We start from the raw sequence: 16,954 nt of genomic DNA on the forward strand, positions 1-16,954 counted from the left end.
TATATGGACTAGGTGAATCCATATACAGTGTTGTTTATTATTTAACAAGGACTAAGTGGATCCTTACGCAATTGCCGTGTTGTGTAATTTGTTTAAGTGTTGATGAAATGATATATGTGATGCCTCAATTTTGTGTGAAATTTGTTTACTCTGATTTTTAATTGAATTTACGACGGGTAGAATTGGGGTGTTACATTAGTGGTATCAGAGCAGGTCGGTCCATCCGACCACGTTGTTGAGTCTTTTGTTGTTTAACGACCTTGTGTTGTTAATTTGTTGTTAATCCTTATTTGTGTTGTGAGAAGAAGTGTAAGATGGCCGAAAGAAACGTTGGGAGGAATGATGAGGCTCTTGCTGCAGCTATGCAGGAAATGGCTCAGGCGTTCCAGAACCCACCCAATGCTGACGAAAACGTGGGGTCTCGTAGTCTGGCGACGTTTCAGAGGGAGAACCCGCCTACTTTTCTGGGTAGGTATGATCCTGAAGGAGCCTTGGCTTGGTTGAAGGAGATTGAAAGAATCTTCAGAGTGATGGATTGCACTCTTGTGCAAAAGATCCGTTATGGAACTCATAAGCTGTCAGGTGAAGCCGATGATTGGTGGGTGGACACTCGTCTAAGGTTGGAAACTGCGGGCGAGGAGATTACTTGGGAAGTGTTTCGTAGAGAATTTCTAAGGAAGTATTATCCAGAAGATGTGCGAGGAAAGAAAGAGATTGAATTCCTCGAGTTGAAGCAAGGGAACTTGTCAGTCACGGAGTATGCTGCTAAGTTCACTGAATTGGCTAAGTTCTATCCTCACTATGATGGAGCCAATGCCGAATTCTCTAAGTGCGTCAAGTTTGAAAATGGATTGCATCCGGAAATTAAGAAAGCTGCGGGATATCAAAAGATTCGCGTCTTTGTGGATCTGATTGATAGTTGTAAAATCTTTGAAGAGGACAACAATGCACACTATAAGATCTTGTCTGAGAAGAGAGGAAGAGGCCATCACAGCCGTGGTAAGCCATATGAAACTCCGGTTGGAAAAGGGAAACAGAAAGTGATTCCGGGTCGAAGAACAAGTGGGGGAGATGCTCCTGCTAATGTTATCTGTTTCAAGTGTGGAAAGCCGGGTCACAAGAGTAATGTGTGTAGGCTTGGTGAAACGAGATGTTTCCGTTGTGGTATGCCGGGACATGTGGCTCGTGATTGTAAGCAGAAGGATGTTGTTTGCTTTAACTGTGGAGAGTCAGGCTGTAATTGCGGACTTGCCGGTGGTGTGCAATTTCCTAAAGTTTTTCCCGATGAGATTCCTAGTGCACCGCCAGAAAGAGAAGTTGAGTTCACTATTGACCTTGTACCGTGTACTAGACCCATCTCTATGGTGCCGTATAGGATGTCAACATCAGAGTTGGCTGAACTGAAGAGTCAGCTAGAGGATTTGCTTGAAAGGAAGTTTGTGAGACCTAGTGTATCACCTTGGGGAGCTCCAGTTTTGCTGGTGAAAAAAAAAAGACGGAAGCATGCGACTTTGTATTGATTATAGACAATTGAATAAGGTGACGATTAAGAATAGGTATCCACTCCCAAGGATCGATGACTTGATGGATCGTTTAGTGGGTGCTCGTATTTTCAGTAAGATTGATCTAAGGTCGGGCTACCATCAAATTAAGGTGAGAGATGAGGACATTTAGAAAATTACTTTCAGGACTCGTTATGGACACTACGAGTACACGGTGATGCCTTTCGGCGTTACTAATGCGCCGGGTGTATTCATGGAGTACATGAATCGTATTTTCCATCCTTATTTGGATCAATTTGTGGTGGTGTTCATAGACGACATTTTGGTTTATTCTAAGTCGGAGGAAGAGCATGTGGAACATTTGCGTATTGTTTTGCAAGTGTTGAAAGAGAAGAGATTGTATGCTAAGTTGTCTAAGTGTGAGTTTTGGTTGAGAGAAGTTAGCTTTCTTGGTCATGTTGTTTTCGATGACGGAATTGCGGTTGATCCATCGAAGATTGATGCGGTGTTGCAATGGGAAGCTCCTACGTTAGTTACCGAGATAAGACGTTTCCTAGGCTTGGCAGGTTACTATAGGAGGTTTATAGAAGGCTTTTCTAAGTTGGCACTTCCTTTGACTAAGTTAACTTGTAAGGGTGTTGCTTTTGTGTGGGATGTCCTATGCGAAGAAAGTTTCCTTGAGTTGAAGAAAAGGTTGACAACGGCTCCAATTTTGATTTTGCCAAATCCCGACGAACCGTTTGTGGTTTATTGCGATGCTTCGAAGATGGGATTAGGAGATGGATGGAATTGCTAAAGGATTATGACTTTGGGTTGAACTACCATCCAGGAAAAGCGAATGTGGTGGCCGATGCTCTAAGTAGGAAGACTTTGCATATGTCGACCTTGATGATGAAAGAGTTGGAGTTGATTGAGAAATTCCGAGATATGAGCTTAGTGATCGAGGTGACACCAAGAAGTGTGATTTTAGGTATGTTAAGGATTAACAATGATTTTCTTGATAGCATTAGAGAGGCTCAGAAGTTGGATATGAAACTTGTTGATGTGATCATTGGACTCGGACAATCTGAGAATGAGGATTTCAAATTGGATGCACAAGGTGTGTTGAGGTTTCATGATAGGATTTGTGTTCCCGATAATGTGGATTTAAAAAGGATGATCTTGGAAGAAAGCCATATGAGTAATTTGAGTATTCATCCCGGAGCGACTAAGATGTACCAAGATTTGAAAAGATTATTTTGGTGGTCGGGAATGAAGCGTGAAGTAGCTCAGTTCGTGTATGCGTGCTTGACTTGCCAGAAATCAAAGGTGGAGCATCAGAAGCCTGCGGGGTTGATGCAACCGTTATAAATTCCTGAGTGGAAGTGGGATAGCATTTCCATGGACTTTGTGACGGGTTTACCGAATACATCTAGAGGATGTGATGCTATTTGGGTGATTGTTGATAGGCTTACGAAGTCGGCTCACTTTATTCCTATTAACATAAGTTATCTGGTGTCGAAGTTGGCGGAGATTTATACCAATGTTATTGTGAAGCTGCTTGGTGTTCCTCTTTGTATTGTTTCGGATAGAGATCCGAGGTTCACTTCAGAATTTTGGAAGAGTTTGCAAGAAGCTTTAGGTTCCAAGTTGAGGTTGAGTTCGGCGTATCATCCTCAGACGGATGGTCAAACGGAGAGGACTATCCAATCCTTGGAAGATTTGTTAAGGGCGTGTATTCTTGAACAAGGAGGTTCATGGGATACTCACCTTCCGTTGGTAGAGTTTACTTACAACAATAGTTACCATTCAAGTATTGGAATGGCACCTTTTGAAGCTTTGTATGGGCGGAGGTGTAGGACTCCGTTGTGTTGGCATGAATCTGGTGAAAGTGTGGTACTTGGACCCGAGATTGTTCGAGAAACTACCAAGACGGTTAAGATGATTCGGGATAAGATGAAGATTTCTCAAAATAGGCAAAAGAGTTATCATGATAAGAGGAGAAAGGATTTGGAATTTCAAGAGGGTGATCATGTGTTTCTAAGAGTCACACCTACGACCGGTGTTGGACGAGCATTGAAAGCTAAGAAGTTGACTCCTCGTTTCATTGGACTATATCAAATTACGAGTAGAGTGGGAAAAGTTGCTTGTAGAGTGGCGTTACCGCCAAACCTCTCGAATTTGCATGACGTGTTCCATGTGTCTCAACTTAGGAAGTATATTCCGGATCCGTCTCATGTGATTCAAATGGATGATATTCAAGTGCGCGATAACCTTACGGTTGAGACGATGCCTTTGAGGATCGAAGGTCGTGAGATGAAGTCCCTACTAGGAAAGGAAATTGAATTGGTGAAGGTTGTTTGGATTGGTGCAGTCGGAGAAAGCACGACATGGGAATTGGAGAACAGGATGCGCGACTCCTACCCCGAGTTATTCGAATGAGGTAATTCTCGAGGACGAAAATATTTAAGTGGGGGAGAGTTGTAACGCCCCGATTTTTATTAAGTGTTATTATTATTATTTTTGTAATGTTTGATTTATAATTATTTCGGTAAAATATTTTATTGTGTGTTAATTTATTATTAGAGTTTAATTATGAGAATTGTGGTATAATAGCTATTGGGCCTAGTGGTGTATATAGTAATTAAGGGAGGTGTAACAATTAAGCCCATTAGTTAGTTTTTATTTAATTAAAACAAGGAATAGAAATAGAATAGAAATAGAAAGAAGTAGAGAGAAGGAGGAGAAAAGAGCAGAAAAGAGAGAAAAGTTAGGGTTTGGAGGAGGAAGAGGAAATTGGAGAAGAAGGGCATCATCTTGATCAACCCAAGCTTGCTAGAACACTATAGAGTAACTCAATCATCATCTCTAAGGTAAGGGTGTGAGTTATCATTTCCTATAATTATGAAAATGATGGGTTTTATGTGGGTAATGGTTGTTAGAGGGTATTGTTGGATTTTGATGTTGTGATTGGATTCCTTGCTTTGAAAATGTTGTTTGTGTTCTTGATGTAGTGTTGATTGTTTGTGATTATTGAACATGTATCAATTCTTTTCAAAATGTTAGGGTTAGGTTTAGAAGAATGATAAATAACATTGTGTGTTGTGTTGTTGTTGATGGTTTGGGGTTGATGTATGTTGTGAAAAATATGCTATTCTGTTGATGAATCAAAGTATGAGTAATTTCACAAATTGTGAATTTAGGAAGTGTTGGAAATTAATTGAATGATGTTTAGAATGATGAAATAAAAGTTAAATTGTGGTTAGAATGGCTTTGTAATATTGAAAATATTGTAGTTCGTTGAATTCTGAGAATGAGACTTTTTACGGAATCGTAATCGGAGGTCCGGAAGGTATTTAACGGTCAAAAATGCATTTTCTCTGTTTTCTGCTAAATTCGCGCGCGCGAAAGAGAGTTCGCGGCGCCAACTGAGTTGAAAACATAATTCTTTTGTAAACTTCAAAAAGTCATAACTTTTGAACCGTAACTCCGTTTTGGTCCCCGTTCGAAGCGTTGCGAAGCTTATGAAATTTTCTACATGTTGTTGATATTTATAGGCCATTATAAGGGATTATTTTAATAAGTGATTATTTTGGAAAAGTGATTAATAATTGATATAGTAGGAAGCCTATTTGATTAATGAGGAATACCACTTAACTATAGTGTGTAGGTGTGCGATGTAAATAAACATAGCATGAGGTTGAATTACCTAAGAGATTATATGATGAAACAATTGATTGTGATGAATATTTTCATTTGTTTTATATATAAACATATGTATGAATGTTGGTGAAGATGATGTTGTGTGAATGCTTTTATGCATGTGAATGGCGACGTGGCCTAAATGGCATAGCGACGTGGGCTTCGGCCATTGTGATGAGTTATGTTGATGCGATGATGATTTTGGTGTATGTGTATCATTTATCATGGAGTCACATACATTTGCATAAGCGGCGTGGCCTTTTGGCAAAAGCGAAGTGGGCATAAAGCCTTGGCCTTGATGGCGAAGCGACGAGTCGGTACCGCATAGCATTTGCATAGTTGAGTCACATATGTTGGTTATGTTTATTTCCGTATTTTGTGATAATTGTTGTTATGTGACGGTTTATGATGTGCGGTGATATTTTGCGATGATGCGATGAATCGTAATATTTTATGATGGATTGATGAAATGTTAAAGTAATGAGATGCTATGATGTAACATTGATGTTGTGGATGATTATTGACTTTGTTTATGATTAAATACATAAGCATTCAAGTGAAGGATTGTGCGATGTGGTAACAATATTCCTAACTTTCCGAATTTACTTATATATTGCTTATCATTATCTTGATTATATGATTTGAGTATCTCACCCTTTTGTTGTTGGCCGTTACCTTTATATTGGTAACGTGCAGGTGCTCCGCGTTGAGAGGAGGATAATGGTAGCACACTTTTGGCGTCATTGCTCTGATTAGGATTGTAACACTCAGGGGTTAATGAACGTTTTTCATGATTTTGATAGTAACAATGCCCTTTTGTATATCATTGTATATGATAGTTGTGATGGGCATTTGTTTGCTTGTTTTCTTTTGAATGTGTAAATGTACGACTCAACTTAATTATCTAAATGATTTCCGTTGCGATGTTTTGTGTATTGCTGCTATATGGACTAGGTGAATCCATATACAGTGTTGTTTATTATTTAACAAGGACTAAGTGGATCCTTGCGCAATTGCCGTGTTGTGTAATTTGTTTAAGTGTTGATGAAATGATATATGTGATGCCTCAATTTTGTGTGAAATTTGCTTACTCTGATTTTTAATTGAATTTACGATGGGTAGAATTGGGGTGTTACAATATGCAGCGATAGCAAGTAAAATCCGAATAGATTTAAGCATTGCAAATGGTGAAAAGGTTTCATCATAGTCAACCCCATGAATTTTTTTATATCCTTTTGCAACCAGTCTTGCCTTATAGGTATGTACCTTACCATCCATGTCAGTCTTCTTTTTGAAGACCCACTTGCATCCTATAGGGTTAACTCCTACAGGAGGCTCTACCAAGGTCCAAACTTGGTTTGTGTACATGGAATCCATTTCAGATTTCATGGCTTCTAGCCACTTCTCAGACTCGGGACCAATTATGGCCTATTGGTAGGTCACAGGCTCATCTTGATCCATGAGTAATACATCACCTTGATCAGTTATGAGATATCCATATCTCTCAGGTTGGTGACGTATCCTGCTTGACCTACGCTGGTCTTGTTCTACTTGAGCAGGTTGCTCTTCCACAACTACTTGTGTTTCCTGCTCTAATTCCTCCATAGGTGTGTCGATGCTTTGTGATTCTTGAATTTCTTCAAGCTCTACTTTCCTCCCACTGATTCCTTTGGAAATAAAATCCTTTTCTAGGAAAACTCCAGTTCGAGTGATAAACACTTTGCCCTCAGAAGGATTGTAGAAGTAATACCCTCTTGTTTCTTTAGGATACCCCACAAATAAGCATTTGTCAGATTTAGGCTCAAGCTTAGTTGAAATTTGTCGTTTCACATAAACTTCGTAACCCCAAATCTTCTTGTAAGACATATATGGTTTCTTACCACTCCATATCTCATATGGTGTCTTCTCAACCTTTTTGGATGGAACACGGTTAAGTGTGTGAGCTGCTGTCAATAGTGCATGTCCCCAAAAGGAGTTTGGAAGATCGGCGTGACTCATTATGGATCGGACCATGTCTAACAGGGTTTAATTTCTTCTCTCAGATGCACCATTCCATTGGGGTGTTACAGGAGGAGTAAGTTGGGATAGGATCCCACACTCTGTCAGATGGTCATCAAACTCTAGGCTTAAATACTCACCACCTCGATCTGATCGAAGAGTTTTAATATTCTTTCCTAGTTGGTTTTGTACTTCATTCTTGAATTCCTTGAACTTTTCAAAGGACTCTGATTTGTGTTTCATTAAATACACATAACCATATCTACTGAAATCATCAGTAAATGTGATGAAGTATTGAAAACCTCCTCTGGCTGGTATGTTCAGTGGTCCACATACATCAGTATGTATGAGGGCCAAAAGATCATTAGCTCTTTCACCTTTTCCTATGAATGGAGACTTTGTCATCTTTCCAATTAAACAAGATCTGCATGTCTCATATGATTCATAATCAAAAGAGTCCAAGAGTCCATCTTTATGGAGTTTGGAAATGTGTTTCTCATTTATGTGGCCTAATCGACAATGCCAAAGGTAAGTTGGATTTAACTCATTAGGTTTCATCCTTTTAGTATTAATGTTATAAATAGGCATTTCAAGATCAAGGACATATAGTCCATTGTTCATTTGTGCAACAAATGTTATAAATAGCATAGAATATATCATTCAAATAAATTGAGCAACAATTGTTCTTTATTATAAATGAAAAACCAAACTTGTCCAAACAAGAAACGGAAATAATATTCCTGCTAATTGCAGGTACATAATAACAGTTCTCTAACTGAATTATTAAACCACTAGGTAAAGTCAACTTAACCTTTTGCCAAATCTCTACTCCTTTTTAGTCCCTGCACATTGGTACAAATGTGAGAACCGCATCCAGTATCTAATACCCATGATGCAGAAGTAGATAAATTAATTTCAATAACAAAAATACCTGAAGTTGAAGTCTCTACTCCATTCTTCTTATCTTCCAGGTACTTTGGGTAGTTTCTCTTCCAGTGTCCGGTCTTACCGCAATGGAAGCAGGTGCCTTCTTTTGCTATTCCTCCACTAGGCTTCAAAGCAGCAACAGTGGGTTTGGGTTTGGCAACTTCCTTGCCTTTCCCTTTATCACCCTGCTTGGTGGGCCTTTTGTTCTGTCTCTTTCCATTTCCGATCATCAGAATTGACTTCCCTTTTGACTTTAGATTCTGCTCAGCAGTTCTTAACAGGGCTAGCAGTTCAGGAAGAGATTTGTCCATATCATTCATATTGAAATTTAGGACAAATTGACTGAGTCTATCTGGCAACGATTGCAAGATCAAATCAGTCGCAAGTTCCTTTCCGAGGGGAAAACCCAACCTCTCAAGGTTTTCCACATAACCAATCATCTTGAGCACATGGGGACCTACAGGGGCTCCCTCAGCTAACTTGCCTTGAAAAAGGGCTTTTGAAACTTCAAACCTTTCATGCCTTGCTTGCTCTTGATAGAGCATCTTGAGGTGTTCGATCATATCGAACGCTGCCATGTTCTCATGTTGCTTTTGCAACTCTGAGTTCATGGTAGCTAGCATGAGACAAGCAGTTTCATTGGCATCATCGCTATGCTTCTTATAAGCATCTCTTTCTGCCTTAGGTGCAAAACTAGGAGGTTCCTCTTCAGGAACAGGTTTCTCCAAGACATACAGCTTTCTATCATGTTTGAGGATAATCCTCAGATTTCGGTGCCAATCCAGAAAATTTGTCCCAGACAATTTTTCCTTGTCAAGGATTGATCGTAAAATGTTGTTAGAGGTGTTTGTTGTCATGGTAATCTACATGAAAATAATGAAAATATAAGTATCAATAACATATTTAATTAGGCCGTTAATTAAATATGCTCCCACTATTTTACTCAAAACAAATGACCCTCACCATTTGATTTGGAAAATCCCGTTGGAAGATTTTCTAGTGGATCGAGATCCATATTTCACTTTGTTTTAAGTCCGCGTAGGCGGATTACACAAAACTAGGTTATTTAGATAGGAACTCCTTCTAATTGTATCTAATACAACTCTCGAATATTTTAGTTGGGTGAATAACTCCTTATTCCAATCCATCTCATGGATCATTTCCAACTCTTGCTTCTAAACATATATAATTTTATTATAATTTGTTTAGTTAAGTTTGACCCATTGTTTTAACAATTGGATATTACAATTATCACATCACACCTTACTAATATAGAACATGCACCTCGCGTAGGCGAAACCTACATTATCCGATACTAGTCTTGATGAGTGTTAAAACTTGGAAAGCATAAACTTAATATTTAATTTAAGGGAATTTGCAATTATACTGATCTCACCGGCTTATTTATCATATAAATCGTCTCTCACATGCATCAACATACATTCACATGCATCAACATACATACATAATGAAACAATTATGGCCCCTAGCGCAATTGTTCTCCCAAGCCAATGAGAGAACCTAAGCTAACCTAATAACGATCTAAGCTTCTCTAAGCAAGATCTTCAAGGTTGTCCTCCTTTGGTATTGAATTCTTCTCTTTCTTCATAACTTTACATTACATAAAAGAAACTCGTTTTACATACGAGGGAGTGAGATGAGAAAAGAAGTTACATTAAGATATTAAAAGAGAGGCACGACACGCAGGTCGTATTTTAAAACCCAAAACAAAATAAAGGAAAACTAAGGCCATAACCGATCACCACAAGACAATAATAATAAACACATTATTATTATTATTATTATTATTATTATTATTTTTAACTCTTTTAATTTATTAAAACCAAATTAAATTTCGGCGACCGATCACACTACGCAGAGTTAGCCGGGGGTCCGCTGCCCGGTCAGCGGGAACGGGTGTTCCGCTGCCCGGTCAGCGGACGGTGGTTCCGCTGCCCGGTTAGCCGAAAATTTTAATGAACAATTCATTTGAAATCGACATCGTTTTTCGCATAAACACTTGATACTTTAAAACACAACTCTTGCGCAGTCACAATCCTAATCGCATAAGTCTTTGACAACACAACCCTTGTGTCGTCATTAACTCTAATGCATAAGTCTTTGACAACACAACCCTTGTGCTGTCATTAACCCTAATGCATAACTCTTTGACAACACAACCCTTGTGCCGTCATTAACCCTAATGCACCAATTTCAGACCGTCAAACACATCTCGATTCTTGATTCAGTATGATTGATCAATACGTCATTGCTTCACCATACTAATGTCGGATCAAGAAGCAAACGACTATTGATCGCTCAAAGGAAAACAACCATTAAGTGTTTGAATGAACGAAACAGAAACAGTATATCATATATACCGTATTTTGCATCAGGATTACTTATATCATATATATAACTTGATCGATCTTAATTTAATTACTCGTTTATTCTTTGATTCATTATGTCTTTTAATCGTATTAATATAGAAAATACAGAAAATAAACAGCTATCAGATGCATGGTTTCGTAAGTGGCTCTGATACCACTGAAGGAGAAGGGCGATCCAAAACGCAGCGAAATTTAAAATTTCTCCTTTAATGATCCTTACGAATGGGCATGATCAGTGATAGAATCGTTACGTCTTGTGGCGATTGTAACCTTTGATGCAGATCTACGGAGCGATCACGAACGTTGAACGATGACAACGCCTCTACTCAGTCCACACGAACGGATTCCTTCAATCTCAGTGCTAACTGCTACGAATGAAGGCTTTGAGTGTGTGTGAGAGAGAAACGAAATTGCAACTGCTAAATGCTTCTATACAAGGGTTCTATTTATAGAACCACTTGTGTGGGCTTCAAGCTAAAAAGGCCACTTAAGTGTATATGGCCCATATATTATAATATGCCAAATTCACTTAAGCGTGTGGTACCTTACCATATTTCGTATTCTACTTAAGTACACTGTACCTTACGATGTTCTACAATTCACTTAAGTGCACCGTACCTTACGGTGTTCCTTAGTTACTCTATCTCTCATCAATCCGTCCTTTGTGTGTGACCCTGTAGGTTTTCGCGGCATTGGCAATTATATTAAATCACGTATTTAACATAATAAACAGTGAGCGGTATCTAGCAACACATCACTGCTACCCAAGACACGAAAATGTCATATGATCTGACAAATCCTTCTGTGATAATACTAATATGCATAATTACCCTTTTGCCCTTATGTCTATATTGAACACAAGGCATAGACCGTGTCATCCTTGTCCAGTTCAATATTGGGCCCATAGACATTTATCCTGTTACGCAGGATGGGCAAATTTCATCTAGGTCACTCATGTCCCTTAGCATGCTTCGTGGAGTACCCATCAATTGTCTTTATGGTCATCCAATTACGGACAACGTTTGATCAGCAATAAGGCACTCGACTCTACATCTAGGATCCATAGTAGTTTCAGGTCGAAGGGTGGTATACATCATTATCACCATGAGAATAACTTATGACACTTTGCATAACATTCTATATAGTATTCTCATAGCGGGTCAATCCAGTATAAATATTACTCTTAATATTCATACCTATGTTTAAGACTTGATAACTCCTTATCCATGATCCATGAGATGTGATCATCAGTCTATAAACATAATAGTCTTCATGCTTTAATGTTATCCCACTTCACAATAAAGCTCGACTACGGATACTTTAAGAATAGTGTCCTTATGTTTAATGTGATCTCATGATTAAGTCATACTTGATACATTAAACGGACTAACTATTCTAGGGACTTTATTAAACAAACATAATAAAGAAAAAGCCTTTTATTATTAATAAATAATTCGATACAAGTACCAAAAGTATTGGCCTCTAGGGCTTACACCAACAAATCAATCATTCAAAATCCAAATCAAACAACAAACATTCAGAAATCCTAATTCGATTCTTTAAACAACACTCAATCACAAACAACCACAATCAGATAACTATATGTTTAAGGGTTAAAAAAATACCTACCTTTTAGTGTCTGATTAAGATGCGTCTCTCTCCTTTCTCACTTCTCCTTGCTTTGTTTCCTCTATTGCTTCTTTTTAATCTTTTTTCTTTTCTCTTTTGCAGGTGAAGTCCTCTTTGGTTTATGGCGGGGCTTAGCTCGAGCAGGTTAGGGTTTCGATGTGAAGCCCTAAATACTCTTGGATCGGAGCTTTGAGTAGGGTTAGGAGTTAGCAGTAACCACTGTTCTTAAAGTCCCTCTCTTTCATCCGAATTCTCTATGTATTTATAGTCTAATATTAGTTTTAGGTTATTCAATTAGATTGATTAGTTTAGGAAATTATTCAATTTGATTTATTCAACTTAATTGTAATTCTGATTAGATTTTGATTTTATCTTAAAATAGAATTAGGGTTTGGGAATTTGTAATGTATCTAGTCCGAAATTCATTGTAATCATAATTCTATAATGTATATTGAAATAAAAATAGCAATATTTGATTCAATGTCTGTGATTTATTCCTGCTTTCTGATTGCGTGATTTTAGGGTTTGATTGGGGAGGAAGATGAACAAGGTTTTGGGTCACAAATGACACGGTTCCATGGTTGGGTCCTGGGTTTGACCCAGTTGACCCTTACATTAACCCATTGACCCAAATGAAGTCGGATTGGGTTATCCAAGCCCATCAAGAAAGATTAACAGGACTTGACTCCAACCATAGAATCTACTGGTAAATACCTAAAATTTATTTTTCCACGTTTTCCACCATAGAAGCCCTTCCGGACCTCCGATTTCAATTATGTAAAAAGCTCTGATCTCAGAATTTGACACACAACAATTATCTAATGATTAAAACCACAAATTCACAATTTATCGTAGATTGACATTAACAAAATCATGTATTTTCATACTTTCACATTAACACCCAAAGCTCTAAAATCCCAACAATGGTGAAAACATATTAACACATCAAAACAAAAATTATCATTAATTAAAGTACACGAATTTCACCAACAATCACAATATATATTATCAAATCAATATCAATTTACAGAATTAAATCAAAACTCAATGCCTTATTGGAGGTTAAAGACTCCTCTACTCTACCCCTCATGCAAAAGCCTTATTGAAAGTTATTCTCTCCCCTTACCTTAGATTTTTCCAACGAAATTCTTTCAAGCTCTACCAGTGGATGCTCTCTCTATGCCTTCTCTTTCTCTTTCTCTTACCCTAGCCTCATTTTCCTCTTTTCTCCCAAAAATTTTAAGTACTACTCAACTCCATCATTCTAATTATCTTTTTACACTAAAAACCTAGTCTCTTCATTAGACTATTCCTACTTTATCCTTATTTTTCTCTTTAATCCCCACATTACCCTTAATATCTCTACAACTTCTATTTTTTTATTTTATTTAAATAATAAAATCAAAGTATTACCTATACCAATATATAAAGGTAAAACACCATTTTGGTGTAACCTATTTTTTTCCAAAAACACCTCAATATAACTTCCAAACTACTCCCCTTACATTGTTAATTTGCTTAAAAAAATAGAAATTATAACCACATCTCAATTTTATTTTTGGCAATGCTTAAAAAAATAGCTCAATAACAATTAATCTCTTTTTCTTATTTAAAAAAAAAGAGAGATATTATGTAACCGTAATGTAGCCTTATGTATAATGGAACTGTAGACTCACAATTATTACAGTTTTCATTGATGATGTAGTTATTAAAAGAAAGTTATTGAATTATATTTATATATATCCGTTGAAAACAAAAATGAAATAGATATAACAAAAAGAATATGCAAGAGAAGCACAAGAAAAGAGAAGATGAGAAAAATGGTAAATAACTATCGCCGTGCGACTAAAAGAGGAAGGAGAAGTGGAAACCGACACAGACGCGAGAGCAAACTAAGGAAGAGATCTGAGTTTCATATGCATAAACCTTTCTGTTTTAAAGAGTTTGATTATGAGAAAAAAATGATACATGCTTATTTTACACGTCAAATCAATTAACTATATGAATTATGTTAAATCATATTTAAATTTTAAAAATATTTTAATAATTTGACAATTTATTAATTTTTAATTAAATTGAAAGTGTAAAAGATATATCCATTATACTCTTTGATGAGCAAATCCTCCCTATGGTTTTTTAATCATAAAAACTTACTTATTGATTACTAAAGTATCTGATTTTAAAGTATCAATTTCATAATTTGTTAATATGTCGTAACTACTTAATTATACTTTCTCTATGTAGTATTTTTCTGTAAAGTATTGCCTCCAAATTGATTCATAATGCATGACATGAAATAAATGATCTATTTTCTTTACAATTTAATAATTTTTAATATGTTTTTGTTAAAAAAATCAAAAGTTACTAATAGTTATAATATTATGAATTTATGTAACATACATTTGTAAGGAATTGATGACATAAATCAAACACAATGACATTTTTTTTCATCTTCTAAATCTCTTTGTTGGTTCTTTCCTTACTTAATTTCTCTCTATTTGTACGTTAGAGATACTTATAATATATGATTTTTTTTAATATATTAGTTTTTCTTCTATGGTTTCTTTGTAATAAGTGTAGTGCGGGAAGAATGCAAGAATATGCATAAATAAAACTAAGAAGTTAATTAAAATGAAATTTAATTGTAGACACGGGATATTAAGAGAAATTCAACATTTATTTTAATTATTTACTAGCGTTCAAACAGGCACTCCGTGTCCGTTTGTCCACTTTTTTATTGTTCTAATACGTGAAAATATTAACAATATTTTTTTTATAAATTTGATTTTAATATAAACTATTTTAATATAAGTTTGATTTTAATATAAACTAATATTGACATATCCATATTAAGTTTTATTTACAATATGTAATATTTGTTAAAAACACAATTTAAATCGAATGAGTCGAGGCTATGATCGTGAATAATGTCACTTTCCTTAAAAGTATTTCAAGCACTCTCTTATAGCCTTAGAGTTGGAACGCAAGAATATCCAGGATAATTCGGCCTTCTAATCGAATCTGCACAAGACTGATGAAGATTCGAATGCAGGGAAGAGTGTCTGGAATTATGTGAGAGGATGTAATATTTTATTATTTTTCCTGAACCCAGAATGTTCAATTTATAGGTTAAAGTGGTGATGTTTCACAAGGTTGTGACCTTTGATGAAACACATCATTTCAACAACATTTTTTGTTGAAAATTGTAACTTTTCACCTACGGCAACAGTTCAAAACTGTTGTCTGTTTCTGATTCATAAAACAAACAGTCTACTGCAACGATTCAAAAAGCGTTGCTACTTTTGAATTCAAAAAAACTGTCTATTGCAACAGTCCACCAACCGTTGCCTATTTTCGTAAACACCCTATTGCAACAGTTTAACAATTGCTTGTTTTCGAATTGAAAGGGCAAGTAGCCTACTACAACAGTTTATCAAACATTGCACTATTTTGCCTACAACAATAATTTTATCAAATGTTACACTGTTTCGCATTCTACAACACTTCACAAAATGTTGTGTATTTTCAAATTCAAAATACTGACTTCACATGCATATTTTCTTGTCATTTTGGAACACACTCAAGATTATTAATTCTTAACAATTTATAATAATCCCCCACTTGTTCTAATAATGACAATTAGGTATCTTTCAATTTAAAACTTAACCTTAGTTAGGACAATACAAAGTCTAATCAAAATATTAGGTAACAATGCTTTTAAACCATTAATCCATATGATTAGACCAGTGTTACCTTACACACATTCTTTAAAGGTTCTTCCCTTACATATCTCGTCTAGCACTTATTTATGACCATATGCTTTCCTGTTTCATGAATTTTCGTGAGAGAAACTCCAACTCTCACTTTGAGACGACACCATCTCGAAATTCACATAGGTGAAGTTCATATTGTATCCTTTTTCCATGAGACACATACCTCGGCATTGAACTTCATTAAGAGTTTAAATAAAAACGCAACCCTCATTTTAAAGGTAAACATTATCATGAAATGTCCGACAAACATCCAAAATCAACGACTTGTTGTTACCCATTGAATCTTGAGGTTAATGTTATGTTAACGCAAGATTGGGTTGTCGCCGCTGTCGGAACTCTTACTTAAGTAGTTTCAACCTCTTGCCTCTCGATGTTGTTTTTACTAAGTCTCTGGCTAGTGACTTAGTAAATGGATCAGCCAAATTATAGCTCGCTCATATATATGTGAGTGAAATAATTCCATCTTTAATCAATTTTCTCATAAAGGAATTTCTAAGTCCTACTTGCCTGGACTTTCTGATTATACATTTTTTGTATGTTATAGGTAAAGTGGCTTGACTACCGCAATGTATCAACACCTTTAAAATATTATTTTTAGCCAATGGAACTTCTAACAGAAGGTCTCTCAACCACTCAGCTTCTTCACCAGTGGAAGCAAGAGCCTCGAACTCGGATTCTATGGTTGAGAGAGTGATCCGCATTTGTTTCTTGCTCTTCCAAAAAATTGCACCCTCAACTAGTGTAAATATCCACATAAATGCAGATTTATGATAATCAACACTTAATATCAAACTTGTATCGGTATATCCTTCTAATATGGCAGGAAATATACCATGATGAAGACCGAGATTTTTGGTTTTCATAAGATAGCCAAAAATTCTAATGATGACCTTCCAGTGCTCACCATTTGGATTGCTAGTAAAATCTACTCATTTTACTATTTGCAAATGCTATGTCGGGTTTAGTACATTGCAAACACTTGCATATTCCTATTGAGCCACAACTCTTCCATCATTATTTTGAAGTTTGACACTAGGATGAAATGAAGTTTTTA

General features: G+C 36.3%; 1 protein-coding gene across 1 annotated transcript; it reads left to right on the plus strand.

Moving 5' to 3' along the window:
- Positions 1–314: 314 nt before the first annotated feature.
- Positions 315–1,520, plus strand: LOC127094122 (uncharacterized). Its single transcript, XM_051032988.1, has one exon. It carries the CDS (start codon positions 315–317, stop codon positions 1,518–1,520), a length of 1,206 nt encoding a protein of 401 aa, XP_050888945.1.
- Positions 1,521–16,954: the final 15,434 nt, after the last annotated feature.

The sequence above is a fragment of the Lathyrus oleraceus genome, chromosome 6 (assembly GCF_024323335.1).
Source record: "Lathyrus oleraceus cultivar Zhongwan6 chromosome 6, CAAS_Psat_ZW6_1.0, whole genome shotgun sequence".
Classification (NCBI taxonomy): Eukaryota; Viridiplantae; Streptophyta; class Magnoliopsida; order Fabales; family Fabaceae; genus Lathyrus; species Lathyrus oleraceus.

What these genes read in the sequence shown, in the direction of transcription:
- LOC127094122 (XM_051032988.1), top strand. Translation starts at nt 315, where the DNA reads ATGGCCGAAAGAAACGTTGGGAGGAATGATGAGGCTCTTGCTGCAGCT.